Source organism: Pithys albifrons, chromosome 10, assembly GCF_047495875.1.
Source record: "Pithys albifrons albifrons isolate INPA30051 chromosome 10, PitAlb_v1, whole genome shotgun sequence".
Lineage (NCBI taxonomy): Eukaryota > Metazoa > Chordata > Aves > Passeriformes > Thamnophilidae > Pithys > Pithys albifrons.
This window is the reverse complement of record NC_092467.1, coordinates 8,516,416-8,539,065: the sequence shown is the minus strand read 5'-3', so window position 1 is coordinate 8,539,065 and position 22,650 is coordinate 8,516,416. Positions and strand designations below refer to the sequence as shown.

General features: G+C 51.7%; 2 protein-coding genes across 5 annotated transcripts in view; both read right to left on the bottom strand.

The window, feature by feature from the left end:
* The window catches only part of DNM3 (dynamin 3), a 174,187-nt gene extending 164,275 nt beyond the window's left edge, over window positions 1–9,912 (bottom strand). The window contains exon 1 of one of the 2 annotated variants that reach the window (XM_071564770.1): window positions 9,727–9,912. In XM_071564770.1, coding sequence (XP_071420871.1) covers window positions 9,727–9,872 — 146 coding nt within the window. In that variant the 5' untranslated portion in view covers window positions 9,873–9,912. The remainder of the gene's footprint in view (window positions 1–9,726) is intronic. The other variant, XM_071564769.1, reaches the window with a different exon arrangement.
* Window positions 9,913–16,113: 6,201 nt separating this feature from the next.
* METTL13 (methyltransferase 13, eEF1A N-terminus and K55) lies at window positions 16,114–22,037 on the bottom strand. 3 transcript variants are annotated; one of them, XM_071564932.1, is made up of 8 exons: window positions 21,828–22,037; window positions 20,288–21,035; window positions 19,381–19,580; window positions 18,616–18,814; window positions 18,244–18,387; window positions 17,839–18,051; window positions 17,332–17,463; window positions 16,114–16,870 (listed from the first exon to the last, which is right to left on the bottom strand). In XM_071564932.1, the coding sequence occupies exons 1-8, from the start codon at window positions 21,978–21,980 to the stop codon at window positions 16,596–16,598; spliced, it is 2,064 nt and encodes a 687-aa protein (XP_071421033.1). In that variant the 5' UTR covers window positions 21,981–22,037; the 3' UTR covers window positions 16,114–16,595. The 3 variants fall into 3 exon arrangements, with proteins under 3 accessions (XP_071421033.1, XP_071421036.1, XP_071421034.1); XM_071564935.1 differs by having other exon boundaries at window positions 18,616–18,811; window positions 21,828–22,008; XM_071564933.1 differs by lacking the exon at window positions 21,828–22,037 and adding an exon at window positions 21,623–21,698.
* Between the last annotated feature and the right edge of the window lie 613 nt (window positions 22,038–22,650).

Genomic DNA, 22,650 nt, shown 5'->3' with positions numbered 1-22,650 from the left:
AAACCTCCAGGGATGGGGAATCCACCCCCTCTCTGGGCAGCCCATTCCAATGTCTGAGCACTCAAGGAGAGTTCACCGACTCAAGGAGGAAAAATGCACTTCTTAGTATTAAAAAATTGTCTTTGACACGATAGAAAGTTTGAAGGTCTCAGTAATGCCAACAGGACTGAGAATTGCTGTGCCCAGCTCTGCCAACCTGCCAGGCACGGCCCCAGGAGTGTGAGCTGAACAGGGCTCTGTTTGCAGTGATGGTGCCGGGCCCTGGGCTCGCTGTGCTGACAGAGGGGGGAGCTGCCAATGTGCAGCCTCCTCGGCAAGGCACTGTATGCACGGGGCATCTGTCCTCCCTGGCAGGCAGCCAGCACTCTGCTGCATCATCCTAATTCCATTTGTGAAAATGCCCTTTTTCCTCTTTCTCTTTTAAGATTTTACAAAAGCTTCTGCTATTTCCTGCCCAACGGTGCTCTACATCAATTCCAAGCGGGGGTGGAAGGGGGAGAAAGGAAGCACAAAACACAAAGAAACCCCAACATTCTCTGAATTTTGTGTCAAAAAGAATAAAGCAGACTTTGCAGGACAACTGTATTCTGCCTAATCAGATATGTTTGCTTTTAGGAAAGGACTAATTTGCATAGGATGTTGGTGCATAAAAGCCCATCCATTCTCAGGATGAATACTAATGCAGGAAGATTCTCTATCTCAACACAAGAAACGAACAACAGAAATTCTTTACTCCCTTTAAATTGTTGTCAGTGCTCTAAACAGACCTTTGCTGTTTGGGGTTTTTTACATCACTTCCAGCTGCCAAATACTATTAACAATGTTTCTATAGAAAAGATTTGAGTAAAAGGTTTTCCTCCATACCATAATAAGATTTATCAGAGATAAACAAAAATCTGTCTGTGAGGATCAGAAAGAAAACAACATATCCCAATACTCCAAGCATATCAGCTACATGAAGGTAACTACTATAGAAATGGTGTTTAGCACATAATTCACTTCTGGATACTCTGTCAAGACAGAACTTTTAGATATTGTCAATTTCAGTGCTGTTCTCAAAAACCCTGACAAAATAAGCTGCTGCCCTTCCTCCCAAATCCTGCTGTCCTGAGCTCACATCCATCCATACGGATTTTTCAAACAGTGGCAGTGCACACAATCAGCTGTGACTTTTAGGAAAATCCAAAAAACTTTGCCCCTTGAGAAGCATTGTTAGAACACATTTCTCTTTTTTTGTGGCAGACAAAGTGTTAAACTGTACAATTACCTTTCTTGGTACAATACATTTCATATCATTTTGCAGAGCTTGAATGTAACTGGGTTCAGTTCCTGCACTCCCTCCAGATGGATACACAATGGGAACTGCAGTAGGAATAGCATGAATTTATACACAGGAAGACAAATACAGAAGGAAGACTTCTTTACAAAACAAGTGATTCAAGTTTCTCAAACAACTTCTCTAGCCATTTTATCCTTTTTTACCTGCCCATTTATCCTGCTTTGAGCCTGTAACACGTGACAATGAATAGCATATATAGTCCAGGATGGTGTAAAGTCTGTTTGGCTCAATAGTTAAATTTATTATCAGTCATGATCTCACATCAATCTGCTCACCAGAAACTAACCAGGGACTGGAGCACAAGTGCTGTGGGGAGAGGCTGAGGGAGCTGGGGGTGTTTAGCCTGGAGAAGAGGAGGCTCAGAGGTGACCTCAGCACTGTCTAGAACTACCTGAAGGGAAGTTCTGGCCAGGTGGGGGTTGGTCTCTTCTCCCAGGCACTCAGCAATAGGACAAGGGGGCACGATGGGCTCAAGCTCTGCCAGGGGAAATTGAAGTTGGAGAGCAGAAAAAAATTCTTTGCAGAGAGAGTAATCAGGCATTGGAATGGGCTGCCCAGAGAGGGGGTGGATTCCCCATCCCTGGAGGTTTTTCAACTGAGATTGGCCGTGGCACTGAGTGCCATGATCTGATAAAGGGACTGGAGTTGGACCAAGGGTTGGACTTGATGATCTTGGAGGTCTTTTCCAACCCAATCGATTCTGTGATTCTATGATTCTATGAAATTATTACCACAAGAACAATTTATACTAGAAGTCTGACCAAAACAGTGTTTTGTGCAGTTACTTCCCAGAACACCAACAAAGTCAATGCTGGAGGTCTCAGCCCAGACTCCTGAGGCTTTCCAGCCCATTTCCCAGCTTGGGCAGACACTGAGGATCTTCCATCAACATTTGTCTACCACCTGAACAAAGTAACAGGTGAACACACAAGGGCACAACGCAGCCTCTGACGGGTTATGCTAAAATTTCTCCTGCAGCTTTCAGCCTGGCTGCTGAGCCACTCTGGATCAGAGCCCATTTATTTCCCCACTGTCACACAACAGAGACCAGGGATGTCTCTCCTGTCTGTTCTCTGCAGGTGAGTCACTCACAGACAGCTCCAGAGCATCCCCAGGAGCTGAGCACCACTGAATAAACATGCACATTCTTAGCCATCTGCAGTGTACATAGTAAACAAGGTACTGAAGGCCTAAGGTTAATCTGGCTTTGATTATACCATCTATAAGGGTAGAAATCTATCTGTATTACAGAAAATAGTAAATCTCCTGCACAGCTGAGGAATGAAATCTTGCTGATTTTGCACAGAAGCCACGATGCAGGAATACCATGCCAGGTACTGAATTAAGTGTAGCTTCCACGTATAAATTACAAAAGCTAACATTATCACTTGGGTTGAAAACCTCTCTCATCTCCTGCTACAGTTCTCCTTTACATCCCAGAGGGTATCACAGACAACAGTGCTTGGCAGCACATCAAAGCCCAGTGTGCAGTTAAATGGGATTTTGCTCCTCTCTAGTTCAATAATGCTGCCTTGTTCATCTCGATGCAACTTGCTGAAGAAAAAGATGCAAGGTCACAGTTAAAAAATGCTCATTTCCTGTTCTCAGCATATTTACACTACAGGCTTCACTCTGCAGACACACAGCACTAAAAGGATTCCCAGTAAGCCCCTACACACGAGCACAGCAAACAAGAGGAGTTCACAGGCTTCTATTTAATGGAAGGCCTTATTATGAAATGCACTGTTTAAAACCCACAAACAATTAAAAAAATTAAAATACAAACAAAGCAGAAAAAGCAAAAAAGGCCTCTGCCCCTCTGTGCTTGTCACCAAGTCAGACATTGTTAAAGAAACACACAAATACTGCAAGGAGTATCATCAATTTACTCAGGGATAAACTGATGGATGGCAAACTACAAACAATCTCATGGCTAAGCTGTTGGAGAGACAAACTGAACATCAGCAAGGGTCCCTTTCTGGGATGAGAAAACACTGCTACATCTCAGCTGTTCAAAGCAGAATCCTCAGTTTCAGTGCCACAGAGGAATCTGAATCAGCCATCACACAAAGCAGAGAAATGCATAACAGCAAGTTTTAGACTACAATCACAGTTATCCCACGCTGATTTTAAGATTACATGCCAACATCTTCCTTTGCACAGAGAAGCAACTTAAAGAGAAAGGAATAAAAGTAAAAAACCTACATACAGTTAGGACCAAGTGAGGACTCAAGGCATGTGTGGATACATATACAGGTAATGTTTAAAAATCAGTTTGAGGTCATACAGTCTGAGTGGCAGAGAACAGTGCACACATTTCTGTTTCTGCTGCAATTTGTAGCAGCATCACTGCCGATGTTTACTGGTGAATGCCCAAACAATCACGTTGCCAACATCTATTTATCCAAACTAAAGCTTTGTTTGCTATTTCAAAGCAAAGGAAAGTGACACAAGCTTGAAACATTAACAGCAGCAATGGCCACAAGAAACAGCAAGACAACAAAGGTGGTGGTTATTTGTTGATTCCAACACCACAAAATCCCAAGTGTGGGCTCCTTCCTGAAGACAGGGAATATCAGGATTTAGAACACTATGTAAGAGCCTGGAGAGTCAGGCCATCTGTTGAACTTTCAGAAGTGCCTCTGTACTCAAAATCAGGCAAGTTTAGATAAAGTTACATGGATACCTGTGGTCTGGGAAAAAATATATGACAAAAAACCCAAAAACCCACAAACCTCTCACAAGATGACTGTTCTCCTTGAAAAACAACCAGAGAAGTGCAGTCACCCTCAGGACCTTGATGAATTCAACTCCCAGTAACAGCTGCCACTGAGTTCATAACACTGATGCCTCAGAAGGCACTCAAGACCAGACTGGGCTTTTTGAATGTTGCTTCTGCAGGAGTTTAAGGTTCTTCTGCAGTCTCGGTCTCAGACTTCAAATACCAGGCTTGTGTTCACTAAATACTACAAGACCCTAAGCATACACAGTATGATGAAGGTACAGTAAGACTGTGTAATCTCACAGGTATCCTTCACAAAAGTGTTAAGTGTTCCTTATTGATTTACCATCTCTGGTAACTGCTTGATACACTGGACTTAAATGCCAGAATATAGGTCAGACCTCCCAGTACCATATCTCATTATAGAGCACAGCTTTTCTTAAAATACAAGAAATATTTTAATTGGCAAAATCTAAATGCCAAAAGTAGGAGAGACAGATGCTCAAAGTAGCTTTACAGGAAAAAAATATTTTATATGTGTAGGAAAAAACAAAATCAGCATATTTGTTTGCATGTCTGTTTTTAACTACTCCTTTGCTTTGCTTTGTATATATCAGTTCTCAAGACCTGACAAAAAATGAATTTAAGTCCACAATGGACTCACATGTAAGGACAAAACTAGGCCATCTGTATCCCATCTAAACAGCCAGTTTGTTCTGAAATTTGTAAATGTAAAAACTTATTCAGGAAAGAAACCCAAATGAGTCACTGTCTCATTTGCTACTGTTTCTAATTAATCAAACACCCAGAAACAATTCTTGCTTTCACTGCACCACAGTATTTTGATAACTAGGCTAATACACTGTACTCAAAGCTGTACAATGGTTTAATTAGCCAGGAAAAGGAGTGGCTGATTCTCATTTCCAGAAGATCCTCAAGATTAAAAGAGGATACACAGGACCACACTTCAGTTTGTGTCTCCAACTGCTGAGCTTTCAAGCCTCTTTCACAGAAGAGGAGAATTTTCTGTAAATAGTTTTTCTGTCAATGCCTCATAGCTAAAAGAATAAAATACATGCACCAATTTTAACTACATCTCCCCCAAGACACATCCATGTGTCTACATTCCTCAGAGAAATTCGCTGCTTTAATAACCAGATTCAAGTCCTTTCTCTTCTCCTACTGACTCAACGCAGTCTTTTCACAACTGCCATCTCGAGCAAAAAAAGAACGAGCTGAGCACACGAGGAATCGTAATTTGAAAAAGAAATAATCAGTACACATGTCATAATAAATAGCTGTATGACATGCAATGGCCCTAAGATTATCCAAAGTGTCTCAGATCTAAAAGCTGTAAAGCTGAATTACACAATCAGACCTGAGGCTCTTAAAACGAAAGTGCCTGTGTGATTATGACTGACAGGCCTACAATCAGGAGTTCACATCTTTTATAAAACAATTACTTGGCCACATGCAGTTTACATTACATTAACCAGGGAAGGAAGTGAAGAGCTTTCAGGTTAGAAACCTCATTATTAATTTCTCACTATTTTTAAGAATCAAACGAGGTTGTTATTTCTGAAGAAGGAGGCCTGACAAGGCAGCCTGTGCCTTCAGTTATCTTAAAAACCCATTTGGATATATGAAATAATAGAAAGTGCTTTCTCTCTAAATACAGTTTCCAGGGATTGCTTCCTGCCATTAGTTTTCTTTTAAGTAAGCCTGTTATTATCAAAAGCAAGATGTTTAAAAAGCACAAACAACACATAAGGCCAGACCCTGCACTGCTCAGCAGCAAGAGCAGGCTCAGGGCTCCTCTCCCACTGGCATCTGCTGGGATTTGTTCTTTGACCCCCCTGTGCACTTTTGAATTTCTCTCCACCAACTTCTGCCAGATTTCACTGGATCTTTTGCTTCAAACACTGGCTCAGCATTTTATGGGCACATTTATTTATGTTACAAAGAAAGCAGGTAGGAAGAACATTTGCTCTTCAGACAATTCCATTTCCTCAAATAAGTGCCGTGAGTTCCAGTTATGACCACATGAAGGTCTAACCCATAAATGGAAATGACTTCTGTCCTCAGGTGCTCTCTGGAATCTCTCTTTCCATCTAAATATAACCAGAATCCTGAGAGGAAAACATTCAAATGCAGTCCCTGACTACCAAAAGACACTGTCTCCTTACGCACAGGGGAGCAATAAGGGAAGAGGAAACTCTCCAAATATCTTCCAGGATGCTAATCCAAATACAACAATAATGGACACACTGGCAGATGTGACACTGCCCCACTCCAGCTCTGTTCAATGTCAGCCTACAACAACAAAAGCAGTTCTGGGTGTCACACAATTCCCAGAGCAGGCAAACAGGCAGAATTCATCCTCATCAGACACCACCACTGATGCAGATCACACACATGAACTACTCCTAAAGTATTCCCTGCCTCCTGTTAGCCACTAAGGATGCTGTGTGCACCTAAACAAGCCTTGGTGCCACCCTGGGGACAGTGATGGATGCCACTCAGCAGCTTGAGAAAGAACAGCATCTGGATCCCAGTCTGAGACCAACAGCCAACCCACAGAACTGAGCCAGAGCCAGATTCCACAAAATGCCTCTGAAAAATGATGGCAGTACATAAACCAGATGGTGGGTCATGCAGTACTGCCCAAGCTTCCTGCGCTCCATCAAGCCCAACTCTGATAACACCTGAGAGCTACAAAATAGGTTTCCATTGTCCAAGTGGAAAAAGCATCCTTGGCAGAACCAAAATCCCTGTGAAAGACAGAAACAGCACAACAGTCCAGTGGCTGCACACAGGAGGGAGCCACAATCTAAGCCTGGAGTTAAGAACCACCTCACCAGCCTCACTAAAGTTCCACTAACAAATACTGAGGTTACTGACCAGCAGCACATTTGTGGCAAGGCTCTGCCCTCCACATGGAGGACATCATGCCTTCCTCATATCTATCACACACAAGGGGGCACGGGCTCAAGCTCTGCCAGGGGAAATTGAAGTTGGAGAGCAGAAAAAAATTCTTTCCAGAGAGAGTGCTCAGGCATTGGAATGGGCTGCCCAGAGAGGGGGTGGATTCCCCATCCCTGGAGGTTTTTCAACTGAACTTGGCCGTGGCACTGAGTGCCATGATCTGGTAAAGGGACTGGAGTTGGACCAAGGGTTGGACTTGATGATCTCGGAGGTCTTTCCAACCCAATCAATTCTATCATTCTATTCCTGAAGAGAGGAGATCTCGAATCTCCCTGTGAAGGCTGAGTTCAAAATCTACCAATGGTAATGACTCATGTGGTAAAAAAAAAACAAATACAATCACAAAGAAAACAAATTCTCCCAAAAATCCAAACAAATCCCATGAGAATAAGTGCTCAAACTTGAGAGCAATGCGAGGATTTTATTTTCATGTCAATATCAAAGCTGTGTCACTGTTCAAGTTCACTGTGTGGGTAATCACAGGGCATGCAATGTACCAGCAACAAAGAGAAATGAGCACAGCACGTCTCTCTAACCAGACTTGCTACCTCTCTAAGCCACAGTAATAGAGATGTGGATAAAACAAACTTGTTTGCAGAATGCAGCTGCATTATCCCATAAAATCAGGAATATCCTATCACTTACTAAAAAGAGACACAGACCATTTGCCTGCTGATCTGACAAGCAGAAATCCTCTTCAAATCTCATGGATATTTATTAATCTGGTTCTGAGGGTTCACAACCAACTTCTCACTGATTAGCAAGTGCACATCTGCTGACCACACATACTTACTCAGTCGGGAGGAAAGGCACAAGTCAAATATAGTTGCACAAAATAGTTGTGTTCACAAGTAAAATATAGATGTCTCATGATCAGGTTTGAACAATGCATTCTAATGTCACTTTTGCAACACACTCCAAGTTTGCATGTAGGGAGGTGCTACAGATCAGCTCATGCTGAATCTCAAGAAGTCACAAGGATGTGGAACTCTGGGTTGGTTGAAAGAATCCAAATTCCAGGTCCCATGTGACAGACACACTGATGTTTCACAGTAGCCTGTAAGCTCTTCTCTGAAGAGACTCTCTTGCAGTGTCTCCAGGCTACCAGGGGAATAACTACGTGAGCAAAAAAAGTCACTGCCCTCAGCCCTCCTACACAGTTCTTCCCTGAAATGCCCATGCCTCACTTGTGCAGCTGGTTCCAACCTCTGGTCCACAGAGGCCAGATCAGCACAAACTGCTCGTTTCCACCTTCTGCTCCAGCCAGGCGTATCCAGGCGGCACTCAAAGGAACAGCTCCACCTGCGGATCAGACGGAGCAGATCCCTCTGACAGCGGAGCCATAACAAGCATCTGGGAGCAGTAAGATCAGCGCATCACACTCAGCCCCTGTCCCAGGTGCGTGCCACCCCGGGCAAGGATTTTCCCACAGGGACCAAAATACCCTGACAAGAGAGATGCAGATGCCTTTCCTCCTCAGCACACGTGCTTTGCACAGCTTCGTGGACACACAGATCAAAAAGTCAAAAGGTTACCAAACCACTTTTTAAGGATTTGTTTAAAGAAAACGATAATAACTTGACAGCCGATTGTGCTTTCCGAAGATCTCATTTATGCTTTCCAAACTCGAGAGATTGGCAGTATTGTCAACACCAGCAGTTAGCTACAGTCTTCAAGAAGAATGAAGAGGAAGAACTGACATTCAACACAGTAAATTCTGAAGCAGAGATGAAGAACAACCATATAGTATTTTTATACTGAATATCAAGAGCTACCACAGCCTGACACATGGCAGGTTGTGGAGCGACACAGCAATTAATATTACCTTCAGTGAAGAGCCCCACACGTGAAAGTTCCTCAATCACTGACACACACCAGTATTTTGACATAATAATAAATAATAAAATAATAATAATAATAATAATAATAATAATAATAATAATAATAATAATAATAATAATAATAATCCAGCCAGGGCTCGCAGCTTTCCCACCTCGCATGGGCAGCCCGCGGCTATTTGCGGCAAACGCTGCAGAACTTTATCAACCGCAAGTGAATCCCGTGTTTACCTTGGGCCATCTCCCCGACCACCGGCCCGCCCCAAAGCACCACCTGAACCGCCAGGCTCCCCCTTCTTCTGCCATAATTAGTCGGAAATGATGCTAATGTCGGACTTGGAGGTATTTTCCAAGCTTAACCGCTCTGCGAGTCGCGCGCCAGGACGGTGCGAATGGTGAGCGGCGGGATGGGCGGACTGAGCCACCCAGCGCCATCACCCCGCCGAAACAGGGTCTGGGGCGTCAAACGACGCGTGTCCCTCGGACCGCTGTCACCCCACACATACACAGAGACACACACACAGAGACACACACGCCGGGCACACGACCGCGCTCGCCCCGCGGCGCGCACATCGCATCACAGGCACGGACGGGCCAGGGTCCGCCTCGCCAGCCCCGCGGGACCGAGCAGGGGGCACCGAGCACTCCCGGGCTGGGGTGGGGAGGTCGAAGCCGCGAACGGGCCCCCACGAAGCCCCGCACGAAGCCTCCCCCGGTGCGTGCCCGCCCGTGTCCGCCCCCGCCCCGCTGTGAGTGGGCGCCGCGGCCGCCGGGCAAGGAGGGTACGGGAGGGGAGTGTGAGAGGGGGCACCCATGGCGGGGCCGTGCCCGCCGCCCCTCACCTGGACACGCAGTTCTCCAGCACCGAGCTCTTGCCGGCGCTCTGCCCGCCCACCACGGCGATCTGCGGCAGGTCGAGCAGGCAGTTCTGGCCCAGCGACGCGAAGGCGTCCTGCAGCCGGTTGACGAGCGGGATGAGCCCCTCCATCCCGCCGTCTCCGCCGCCGCCGCCGCTGACAGGTAACGGCGGCGCACTGCGCATGCGCACCCCCCTCCGCCAGCCGGGGGCGGGGCCTCCGCGCGCAGGCCACGCCCACTCCCGGTGCGGGTCCCGGTGCGGGTCCCACTGTTATCCCAAATCCGTTAGAATCATGGAATCGATTGGGTTGGAAAAGACCTCCGAGATCATCAAGTCCAACCCTTGGTCCAACTCCAGTCCCTTTACCACATCATGGCACTCAGTGCCACGGCCAATCTCAGCTGAAAAACCTCCAGGGATGGGGAATCCACCCCCTCTCTGGGCAGCCCATTCCAATGCCTGATTACTCTCTCTGGAAAGAATTTCTTTCTGATATCCAACTTAAATTTCACCATCCCTGCAGGTTGTTAAACTGAGATTGGCCGTGGCCCTGAGTGCCATGATCTCGTAAACAAACTGGAGTTGGACCAAAGGTTGGACTTGATGATCTCGGAGGTCTTTTCCAATCCAATCGATTCTATGATTCTGTGATGCATCTCCGTGGCACTGGAGTGTCCCTGGCAAACCTCACAGACCCTCAGCCATAGGTAGGAGTGCTGCCAGGTCAGACACATTCACCAGAGCCAGGTCAGGGCAGGCCGAAGGAGCCAGATCTGGAAGGGCTGGCAGCAGGTGGATGGCTCAGGAACAGGCTGGGAAGCAACAAGGTCTAAGCCACATCGTTGCAGTGGGTTCAGCACATACTGAGGCTGAGCTAAAAGCTCAGGCAAACAACAGAGATGAGGTTTATCTGTGATTACTGGCAGCAGCCACAACATGAAAATATCCAAAACACAGGCTTTGGAGTCCTGCAGTGATAAAAGTTATCCTCTGTATTAAAGCAGACACCAGCCCCGCTCAGCGTGAAAAGCAAAACAAAAGGGAGCTGTGAATACCCCTCAGGCTGACAGAGACTGACGATCTGGAGGATTATCAAAACTTCTTGGCCAGAGCTCTCAATAAGTGTAACAAATTACTCCCTACAACAGACCAACTTATAACTCTGGAAAGAAATGAACAGATTTTAATTGGTATAATGCAGAGATGCCTTCTCTTGTAGGGGCTTTGCCACTGCAGTTAGATCACAGCCTCTGGGAAAAGCCTTGCCACCATTTCTATTGACGTGGGGCCTGGGAGTTATTGACATAATTATGCCAATTAGCAGCATGATTATTTCTTTCCCCACTCCTGAGAAAGCAGGCTATGCCAGGAGGCACTAGAGTAGCTGCTTGGCCTTCTTCCAGTTCATGGGTTTCTAGTGGGGCTGGAAGTTGGGAAGAACAGGATCATATTCTGGCCAAATTTGCCTTGTCTGAGCATCAGAGCACTTTGTGCTGCCCCTATGAAATAATTAGGATCTGTAGAAGAGCAGCCTGGCCATAGGATTGCATCTCCACAGGAGACAAATGAAGATTGAAAAAGGCACAATGCCTGGGGAACAACACTAGGCACACCTTCAAACTGATAACCTACAGAACTGTCCTTTCCCTTCCAGCCTTTAGATTACATAATTGTTTGCTTCTACGATTAAAAGAAAATAAATTAAGAAAACACTTAAGGTGAAGAAAAGTTTGAGTTATTCCCCCAAGTCTGGTAAGTTTCCAAACCAAACTTTTTTTGTCTGGTGAAGCAGAGTCAGAGCTGCCAAGTCACCACACTCATCCTGCAACTCCATCACCTACTCCATCCACTCTCCCCCGACAAAAAAGCCACAAGCAGCCAAGCATAGATTTCCCATCTTCTGGAAAAAACACAAATATTTTCATTATACACACCCCTGTCATCATGAGGGTGCTCCTTTTCCCAACAATTCCAAGAGAGCAGTGGAGGAGAGAGGAAGGACACCCGAGTGTATCTTCAGGTCTCTGCTTTTCCTAACTGACTTCTCTGGGCAGCTGGTTCCAAACCCCCAAGTGGAGTCCAGCCTGGCTTTCTCAATTTGCCAAGATTCATGGTGGCTAAATTAAAGGAAACAGGGGTACTACTATCAGAGACCATTGCAAAGCTTCTTCAAATGAATAACCCTGAAACAGAAGACCAAAAGTGGTGTCTGGGGACCATGCAAGAAACTTTTATCCAGGGGAGCACCAGGTGTAATCCCCAGGAGCACAGAGCTGCTCACTGGTTAACCAGCTAAACATTATCTATTTTTACCCTGCACTCAGTTGTGCCCCACAGTATTTATCAGTTCCTTTTGCCACGTGCCAGGCTCAGCAAGGAGTGAAAACCTTTTCTGAGCACCTCTCCTGGCACAGCAGGAAGAGTGTCCTGCTCCCCAGGGTGATGTGCCAACTCCATCAGCATAGGCTGATGTCAGATGTCACCAGCTCCCGCACAGCCTGCCAGGGGCTCCCAGCCCTGTTGAAGCTTCCAGTGCATTTCAGATCAAGCCTACAGACAGCAAGTTTGTCCTGCCATGACTTTGAGAAAAAATATATGGCAAAAATAGCCTGGCTTCAGGGTGCAGCTGCATCATTCGAGCCCACAAACTTACCCACAGACACTTCTCCCTAACCAGGCAGCGTGACGCAAAAACTGAGGACATTTGGATCAGGTCCCCAGGCTGCTTTATAAACACACACCAGGGCAATTCCCTTCATGAGAAATGGGTTATGTATGAACTATCAGAGCAGAGACTTGCAGATGCCTGCAGTGAAGAGCCAGGCAGGCTCCCCTGCCAGGAGAGCAGGCAGGACCCTGTGGGGAGCAGAGCACAGAGGAGGCTGCATCTCTCCCTAGGAAGAATTAAGAGGCAGGCTCCTCCACACTTGCTCTTCTTCTCTCCAGGGACCTTCCTCACCTCTTTCTTGCTTCAGATACAAACCCAGAGTCTTACAGAGCTTTTCAGACAACGGATAGCACAGAGCAGGAGGAGGAGTGGGCAAGGAGCCCGTGCAGGGGGAGCTCCCAGGTTCTCAGCAGCACCTGGCTCTGCAGTGGAGCTGTGTGAAGGTGCCAGTCAGCACTGAGCCCGTTATCTGCCAGGAGCAGAGCTCAGTCCTTGAAGCTGCAGAAGACGAAATTCAAGCCAGTGAAAGAAAGCCAGAGCAACCACAGAGCTGTGATTAAAAGTAGTGGCTGCAGCATTTCTCCCTGTGAAGAGGATGTGCTTTCTGCCTTCCCCCACAGCCTAGGGCACTGCTGACTCACTGATCGCAGGACAGTGACAAGCCAATCCTTGTCCCATCTCTCCTCTCTCCTGCTCTGTGACCTCCAACTGCATTCTTTAGTCAGGTGCATCCAGCTGCACAGTAGAAAAAGAGCATCCTGGTGCACTGCAGCCTGCAGAAGTGTTTCCCTGCAGCCCTGAGCACCCCAGGAAGGAGCTGTACTCCCTTGCTGCAGACTGGCAGCACACCTGCTTCCTTGGTCACAAAGCCAGGCAAGCCAAGTGCTTCTCCAAGGGAAGATTTCATGATCAAAACACTTCCCACGTGCTTCTGCCCTCCGGGAGGTGGCTATTGCAGCCCTTGCTGTGCCTGGGTAGCAGCGTCACGGGGCAGTGGGGCGAGGATCTTCCCAGCTGAAGGGAATCAGGCTCAGCACTCCATCCCAGCAGCTTTTATTACTGCAGAATCTCTCCCAGCTGCCTGACGTACTTTCAGTATGACAGTGTGTCCCCTATCCACTCTTCCCTAGAGCACAGACACTTCCAGTCCTTCTGCAGAGCAGGGGCCTGTGTTGTGACACCTGAGGAGGTTACACCACCCGGGGTGTGTATGTGGCACCCCAGCACTGCCTTCCTCACAGTGTCACTGTCCTGCTGGCTGCCTGCCCACACCGTCACCATAGAGCCTCCTGCATCCCTCCACCCAGCATTAGGAATCTCAGGGCTGACCCACAAGGTCCCAGTGTCTCATTCACTGAAGTGGCAGCGGGACACGAATGAGATGCTCTGAGAATGATCGGGACTGGACCAGAGCAAATCATCCCCAGCTGGCTACAGTCTCACACCTGACCACGCTGTGAGTTATACACCGCTCTCTTTTTGTGCTGGGAAATCCAGAAAGGAAAAAGTCAACATCTCGGTGCCAGTGGAGGTTGCTAAGTGACAGCATAGCTTGTTTCTATCCCGCCACTTACAGCGTGCCTACGCTGCAAAGGAAGGAAGTGAGGAGTAAGGGATGTAAACACGAGTATATTGCCAAACACTCAACAGTTGCCAACCATATACATTAGCTGCATGTTTTGGCTGCCAGCAGAGAAATGTTTACTATGTGTCAATTTTCCAGCCTCAGAGCATTTTACCTGCAGAGGATGATTTCGGGTATTTGCAGCACTCATGAATTTGTCAGTTTTCCCGATTAAATTTATTTCCAGACCAAACTTGTCAGGCTGTCAGTAGCTGCAAGGACAGCTGCAATGAACTGAGATTTCATCCTTACATTGTTTCTAATAGATGGCTTTTGTTTTTCCACCAGGATGTGGCGTTACGCAGCATTTGGGAAGCACAACAGAAAGGCAGGACTGGACAAGGGAGGGATGAAGGAACCCTTTGTATGAGCTCCTGGGGAAGAAAGGAGATGGTTTTGGTAAAATAAAGGGTACACACACAAACCTATGTCGTTGGAATTATGTTGAGAATTGCAAACTAGTTAAAAATAGACTAAATGCAGCAGTGCTGATCCAGTTGAGAAATTTACCATTGCTAAGCTGGGTGGATAATAGGTATCTTTCAAAAAAGTGCTCATCACAGAGAAGCTTTAGAAACTAACTGCATGGGGGCAGGCAGACTTCCATCCAGCTGGAGCTCCAGCCTTGTCTCTGCCATGGACCATGTGCTGCCCCAAACACTCACCAGGACGAGGAGTGAGCAACAGAGCTCAACCACCCACGGTGGCAGCCTTTATCTGAGGCAGGGGACAGCCCAGCCCTGCTCTCCTGTGCCCGGGAACCATCAAAAGCACTTATTAAAAAAATCGTCTGCTGCCTCTGTGAGAAGCGGGCCAGCCCAGGGAGAAAGTAGGGCAGCAATTTGTCCCTCTCTGTGAAGGGGAATAAGGCAGAAAGCATGGGAGAAGGGATCCAAACAGAGCAGTTCCCAAAGTAGAACCTGCTGGCAAATTAAAATATAGGCACAGCTGCTGATCAGAGGATGTGCTCGCTGTTGGCACAGCTGCTGTAGTGCCTCCTGGGCACCAACAGCCCCATCTCCTGCAGTGGCACAGTGGCCACGGCCCCCACCAGTTCCAGGGGTGTGAGCCCTTGGGGTATCCTTTCCATGGCCCCATGGAGCCAGGGAACTGCAAACTCTCAGGCTCCTATACCCTCTCACTTTGCCAGGCGTAAGAGGATGTCCCAGATGGAGGAGAAGCTGGGTCCTTCTGAGGAAGGAGGTTGATGAGGGGCACATCACCTCCCCACATCCTTGTGGGACAGGGTGTGTGGGCTGCAAAGCTGGGAGATGGCTCCAGCAGCTATTCCAAGGCACAGCTGCTATTGCCTCTGTGCCAAGGGCTGAGATCCCTCCCACAGCTACTTCTGGTGTGTTGGTACCTGCCTGGGCTGTGCAGGGTTTGCTTTGGGAAGCAGCTGCCAGAAAGATGTCCTCACTCAGGCCACCAGTGGCACAAGGAGCATGGAGTGAGGGGGCAGGGGCAGTGGCAGAGCATCACAGTGCCTGTGCAGGCTGTCAGCTTGCTGTCTGCAAGCTGAGCCACCGTACCATGTCTTGACTCATTTTGGTACCAGCTGTTGCAGGGGAGAAAGACAAGCCCCCCAAAAATGGCTTCTGATGAATGCATGGGTACCAGAGGGTCAGCTGCTCTGTAACCAGCCAGGACACACAGCTCAGGTCTCCAGCTCAACTTCTAAGGGAGGGATGAGGCTCTGAAACCCTCAGGGGAGGGCAATCTGGGCAAGAATGGGGTGCTGTGGGTGATGCATTTTCCTCCTGCAGGAAGGCTGACCTACACCAGCTGGGTGACTGGGTTGGTGTGGCCAGGGACACGAGCCCAGGGCTGGGTCCCTGCTGGCCCAGGGTGAGGAAGGGTTGAGGTTCAGGGGGTTACAGGTCTCAGTTCAGTGGTGATAGCTGGAGAGATGCAGGACTGAAAACAGTGGGTTTTGCAGAGTGTGAGTGGTGAGGGGGCAGTGGTGTTCAAGGGGCAGCTGCCTACCCCCAGGACATGTCCTTGAGGTGCAGAGGTGACTGTACCTTTCCCAGGGCTGTGGGTGCTTCAGAAATAAGCCCCAGCAAAGCACCGCAGGCCTCAGAGCAGCCCTGAGCACTTTATTCTCACAGCCCACCCACACACATCCACAACCAGGCCCGGGCAGGGCTGGGGCTCTGCAGACACCAGGGATGCTGGAGGTGCAGGGAGAGGCAGTGTCAGAGGGAAGGAGCTGTGCTGGAGAAGAACATGGCCAGGGGGATGCTTTTCCCACAGTGGGAAAGCAATGGGAACAGACCCAAACCCACAGTCCTGCCAGTCCCACAGCACCTTCTTCCCCTCACCAGCTCAACACTGTATCTTGGGCTGCACAGCCCTCCAGTCCTGGACCTCTTCCCAGGGAGCCAGGCTGTAGGAAGCACCTTCCCATGCCAGTCCCATCCCTCAGGCAGACCCAGGCCAGCACGGGGCCCCTGAGGGTGGCAGTCCCATCCATGGGCAACCCCCTGCTGTGGGAACAAGGCACCCACACAAGCGGCACTCTCCTGAGCAGCACCTCGGCCCGCCCTGTGAGGCCCCCTCAGAGGATGCTGACAGCCTGCAGCATGTCTGCCAGCACGTAGGAGCTGTCCCAGGGGCGCCCTGGCTGCCGCAGGGCCCCCTCCAGCGCCCGGGCACGCACCCCCAGCTCCGCGGGGTCCCGCCGGCCCTCGGGGCTGCGCTGGCAGAACAGGATCTCGTTGACCTCCCCCTCAATGTGGCGCGAGTAGAGCAGCGGGAAGACGTCCCTGAGGGTGGCCAGAACAGAATCCTTCAGCCGGGCGTCGCGGCACACCAGGTTGAGCACGAAGACTCCTGCAGCAGGGGGAGAGGGGTGGGAGTTCAGCCTGTGTACACTGCCCTGCTCTCCTCAGGGACAGCAGAATCGGTGCCATCCCGGTGCAAATGCCTCCCTCACGGCAGCATCCCCCAGTGCCCTTGGCCCAGCTCCATGTCCCTTTTGCCACACACGGGCTGTGGGTGGCCACAATCTGTTCTCAGGTACTGTCTACACCCTCGGCTTCCAGCAACCCTTCCTGGCCCCCCAGGATGTCTCAGCCTGGCTGACCCAGCAGTGCTGCAGGTCACCCACTCCACCCTGCTGGCACAACACCCACCAAACACGCGGCTCCAGGACTCACCAGGAGAAGCAGATGCCACACAGCAATGCTGCCTGTGGCCACTGTTCTCCAGGACGAGAAATGGTGGCACAGCCCCAACCCCACACAGGAGCAGCCAGCCTGGCCACAGGGACACCGCCAGATCTCCCATCCTACCTTCTGGCTTGAGGATGGTTTTAACTTTCTCCAGGAAGGGCTTTTCCACAAAGGCTGGGGGTGGGCAGCTCATCCCCACAGTGAGGTCTTTGCTGTCCACATCGAACATGATGGCATCATACTGGGCTGGGGCTGCAGGAGGAAGCACAGGGAGTTGTTATCCCATGGGATAGAGGTGAACCACACATGGGGAGGCAACAAAAGGGAAGGTCAAGACATCCCCTGGGCCATGTTATGGGTCTCTTCTCTCTCTCCTGGGGTTTCTCTTTCCAAATGAAACCCCCATCAGCAGCCTTTGGTGCTGAAGGAAGCAGCAAATGTAAGGTCCCCTGCACACCTGGCAAGGACAGGCTGAGCTGCAGAGACCTGGAGAGGTGGAGACCATGACATGTGGCAGGAGACAGGCAGGGGTGGGAAGCAGGGTGTGAAAACAGCCCAGGGCTCCAGTCCCCAGCATGTCACCCACTGGACTTGATGGGGTACCCAGAATGCTCCCCAAGGAGGTACCTTCAGCTGCCAGCTTGGCCACATAGTCCAGGCCATCAGAGATATGCACCTGCATCCGGTCACCCTGGGAGAAGCCGAACCAGCGCGTGGCCACCTCCAGCATGGAGGGGTCGATCTCCACCACGGCCACGCGGGCCTGTGAGAAGTAGTCATGGACAAAGAGGGGCAGGCTGCCCCCACCAAGCCCCACCACCAGCACTGCCAGCAAGGCTCCTGCCAACAGAGAACACCCTGTTAGCCACCAGGATGCCATGCTTCCCCTGCTCATCCCACCCACCGTCCCCAAACCCCTTTGGGAGGGTGCATGAGGCACCTGGGCCAGAAAAGCCTTTCCCCAAGTTGCTGGGGCATGGGGACACAGGCGCACCTGCCCCCAGTACAGTCTCCCACTGCTGGCCTTGTCACCTGGGAGGGGGTCGGGGCCCCCCAGCAGGCAGAGCCCCGCCACCATGGCCTTGTGGTGCTCACAGCACAGGTAACTCTTGTCGATGGCTGCAGGTGGCTCAGCAGTGCTGGGTTTTTTCTTGTCCTTCCTCCGTTTCTTCTGGCCTGAAGGACAGAAGACATCAGCTGGTAAGGCAGGGTGGGAGCCAGGGGTGGTTTCTGGGGACGAGCTACCCCTATCCCTGCCCCACCCACAGTGCAAAAAACGCTTCCAGAGCTGCACTGAGACAAGGCGGGCAGGTCCCAGCGGGGCTTTCACCTCCCCCTCAATCTCACTCTCTGTGATATCAAACTCAACCTCGGCCCCTGCCTCTTCCTGGCTGCCCCACGTACCTGGGGCAGGTGTGGGGGCCAGGAGTCGAGCCTCCGACTGCACCACGTTCCTGTTGCGGAGGAAGATGAGGCGGCGGAAGTAGGAGGTGCCCTCTCCCTTCACGTCCTCCACCACGTAGTCCCCGCTCAGGGCGCTGCTGTCGCGGTGCCGCACAGCCCGCACCCCGATGTCCCCTCCCACGGACAGGAAGGGCACCTGCTGGCAGGACAGGCACTGCTCTGAGGAAGGAGAGACTACAGGGACAGAGCCTGGCGTTCCCACTGCCCTGCCAATGGCTACAGAGCCAGGGTGAAACAGACACAGTGCAGAAGCAGCAGGATGCCCCAGGAGAGCTGGGGACCTGCAATGGCTTCACTCTGATATGTGTGTTGGGGTACAGGGAGCAAACACCTCAAGACTTCTTGCAAGAGCTCAGGTTTAGGGAGTTGGGGCAGAAAGGAGAAGACAGAAGAAATAGAAGTTAAAGCCAGGATTAAGAACAGACTGGGTGCCCTCAGGGTTTTGAGATGTCTGGTTTCCTTGGGATGATGAGTTTTTGAGGATTTCACATTGAATCCTGCAACACAAGCAGCTGAAAATCCTGTCTCCAAGGCAGACAGCTGGAAGAAAAACCGAGAGGAGCAGCACCCGAGGCCAGCCTCCTGCCCAGCAAAGCAGCCAGCTCACACACTGCAGCTGGGTCTCCCTTGGAGAAGAGGGATTCACTGCTGGCAGAGAGCCTGGTTTTGGGAAGCCAACCTGGGGGCTGGGCAGTGGGGGCTCACCTGCTGCCGGGCAGGGAGGCCCGGCGGGGCCAGCTCCATCACCTTCCCCGACAGCTCGGCCTGGATGGCAGCCATGCCCTCGTAGTGCTGCTCCCGGTGCAGGGCCACGGTGACCAGGCGCCCGAAGCCGGCGCTGCTGGCCAGCTGCCTCCGGCCCTCCTCTGTGCCAAACAGCCACTCGGTTTCTCTGCCCTGGGGAACTGCAGAAGGGGCTGCTATCAGCTTGGGCCATTCCTGGTCCCTGGGTCACCACCCAGGCCACCAAGGGAGGAGCCACAGGGAACAGCAGGATATCACTGAGAGGTACCACTGCGTGGCTAGAGCCATGCACTGCAACCACCAGGAGAGCCAGGGCCTCCCGTTTTGAGCAGGCTTGTGAATGAGGCTGGAAAAGCCACATCTCACAAGCAGGGGGTGTCCAACAGCCACATGACCAGTCTCCAGGCTGTGCTAAGCCCCAGCTTAGCAGGCAGGCACAGAAGGGACAGGGCTGCTGGCAGAGCACGACACATCTCTGTGAGGTGCAAGCACAAAAGACAAGTGCAGCCCCAGCAGCCCAGCCTCCAAGTTGGGACACCCACACAGGGCAGTGATGCCTTTCCAGCTGTGTCCCTGTGCTCTGGTGGCTGTTCCCAGCACCACAGCAGGAATCACCCCCTTGGAGGCAGGGCAGACAGCATCTTTCTGCTGTGAGGTGCAGCCAGCAAGCTCTGTGCCAGATCTCTGCTTGCACCACCAGGCAAACCCACATCCCACCACAAAGCCAGGACTAAACCATCAACTGAGTCCCACACAGGTGGGTTGTTTCCCCCTCCAGCCCCACACTCAACAGGACCCAAAGTGCTGGCTGTTTAGCAGCTCCTGGCCAGAGCACCCTCTCACTGCAGGCAGGACAGGCTGTACTCACTGATGAAGATGGCAAAGCGATTGTCCCGGGAAGGCTTCACCGAGGGGCTGTCAATCACATTCAGTGTGTAGCGAGGCTTCCCACTCTCTTTGTCACACAGATCCAGGGAAAGCTGTTCCCTGCAGGGGGTTTTGCTCAGCTGGCTGCAGAGCAGGGCATAATGCTGCCTGTCCTTCACCGCTGCCACCAGCCGCTCCATGTTCTCCACCCGCATCGGCTTGTCCTGCTCCTCTGGGCAGATCTCCAGGATCTGTGGTGCCGAGCCAGGGATCTTCCTGAACTTTGTCATAACATAGACAAAGACTGGTAGGACAAACTGCTGCTTGTCCCCGCTGCCAGACACCTGATGGACACGCACGACCCAGCCCTCCTGGGAGAAGTATTCCACCGCTTTCTTCAGCACATGGGCCTGAGCCAAGGAGATGCAGAGGTAGCGCCCTCCCACCTGCAGGACCCGGCTGATCTCTGCAAACATCTGGTCCACCTTGGCCAGAGTGGCCTCTTCTTCGTCGGTGAGGAGGGCATCGAGCGTGCCCTTGTCCAGGACCACCTGGAAGTGGGCATCAGGGAAGTCCATCTGAAGCATGTCCATGAGCAGGTAGCTCATCTTGGGCCTCTTGCTCCCGCTCCGCTCCTGCATCTGGCGGATCACGGCGTCGCTGATGTCGATGTTCACGATGTCCTCGCACACTCCCATGTCGTACATCTGCTCGCTCAGCTCCGAGTTCCCACAGCCCACCACGAGAACCTGGGGCAAGCACAAGAGCAGTGGGATGGTGAGAACGCCCTGGGAACGTGCCCCAAAGCACTTCATTAGCAAATATCAGCCACAGCCACAAGCCCTCTGTGACAGCCACAGCCACAGCACCTGCAAACCTGCTCTCTGGGCCCTACAACATTTCCATAGAGAAAAGTCACATGGGCACAGAAGCAATGGATCTGCAGCATCTCCTTTGGGAATGATCTGGGTGTTTTATACCCCCGAGCTCTCCAGACCAGGGCAACCCAGGGGTCTCTCCTGTCCTCTTGCTGTGTCACACTGGGGGCTTCACATCATCCCTGTCAATACACAAGGGCAGTTTATGGCAGGACATGGCAGTGCAGAACTCACACACAGAATCAGACAGGTTGGAAAATACCTCTGAGATCATCGAGTCCAACCTGTGACCCAACACCACCACATCAACTAGACCCTGGCATTAAGTACCATGTCCAGTCTCTCCTCTAACGCCTACAATGACGGTGACTCCACTACCTCCCTGGGCGGCCCATTCCAATGTTTAAGCACCGTGTGTGAAGAAATTCCTCCTAACGTCCAACCTAAATGTCCCCTACCGCAGTTTAAGATTGTGTCCTCTCGCACTGTCGCTGGTTGCCCGGGAGAAGAGGTCGACCCACACCTGGCTACACCCTCCTTTCAGGCAGTTGTAGAGCGATAAGGTGACCCTTGAGCATCCTCTTCTCCAGGCCAAACAACTCCCGGAGGAGCCCCGGGGACAGTGGGCCCGGGCACTCGGCGCTGGGTACTCGCGGGGCTCACCTTGTCGCGGGGCCGCACGTATTTGTGCAGGACAGGGCAGAGCTCCGGGAAGGCCCCGTACCACTCGAAGGGGCGCTGCCCGCGCTGCCGGAAGAAGCGGTCCCAGTAGCGTGCGGAGCCGAACTCGGCGGGGCTGCGGGGCAGCAGCTCCATGGCGGGGTCGGCTCCGGCCCCGCTCCCGCCGCGGCCCCACGTGTCCCCCGTGACCGCTTCCGGGTGCGCGGCGCGCGCCGCGGCGGGCCCGCCGCCCATTGGCTGCCTCTGCCCCGGCCGCTCCCCATTGGCCAGCGGCTGCCCCGGCGCGCCCCGCCCGTTCCCGATCTCGTTCCCTATTCCCATCCCGGTTCCATCCCGGTTCCCTGGGGCGCGCGGGTAGCCCCAGGACGCGGCACTGCTCCAGCGCTCCGGTCAGCAAGGGCGGCAGGGACCGCCCGTTCCCGTTCCCCGTTCCGTTCCCGGTTCCATCCCCGTTCCCATCACGGTTCCCTGTGCCGCACGGGCAGCCCCAGGACGCGGCTCTGCTCCAGCTCTCCGGTCAGAAAGGGCGGCAGGGACTGCCCGCGCCCGTTCCCGATCCTTATTCCCATCCCGGTTCCCTGGGGCAGCCCCGGGACGCAGCACTGCTCCAGCTCTCCGGTCAGAAAGGGCGGCAGGAACTGCCCGCGCCGCCTCCGCCCGTTCCCGATTCCCGTTCCCATCCCGGTTCCCTGTGGCACACGGGCAGCCTCGGGACGCGGCTCTGCTCCAGCTCTCCGGTCAGCAAGGGCGGCAGGGACTGCCCGCGCCGCCCCGAGGCACAGCTCCCTTGAGGAGCCCATCCCCG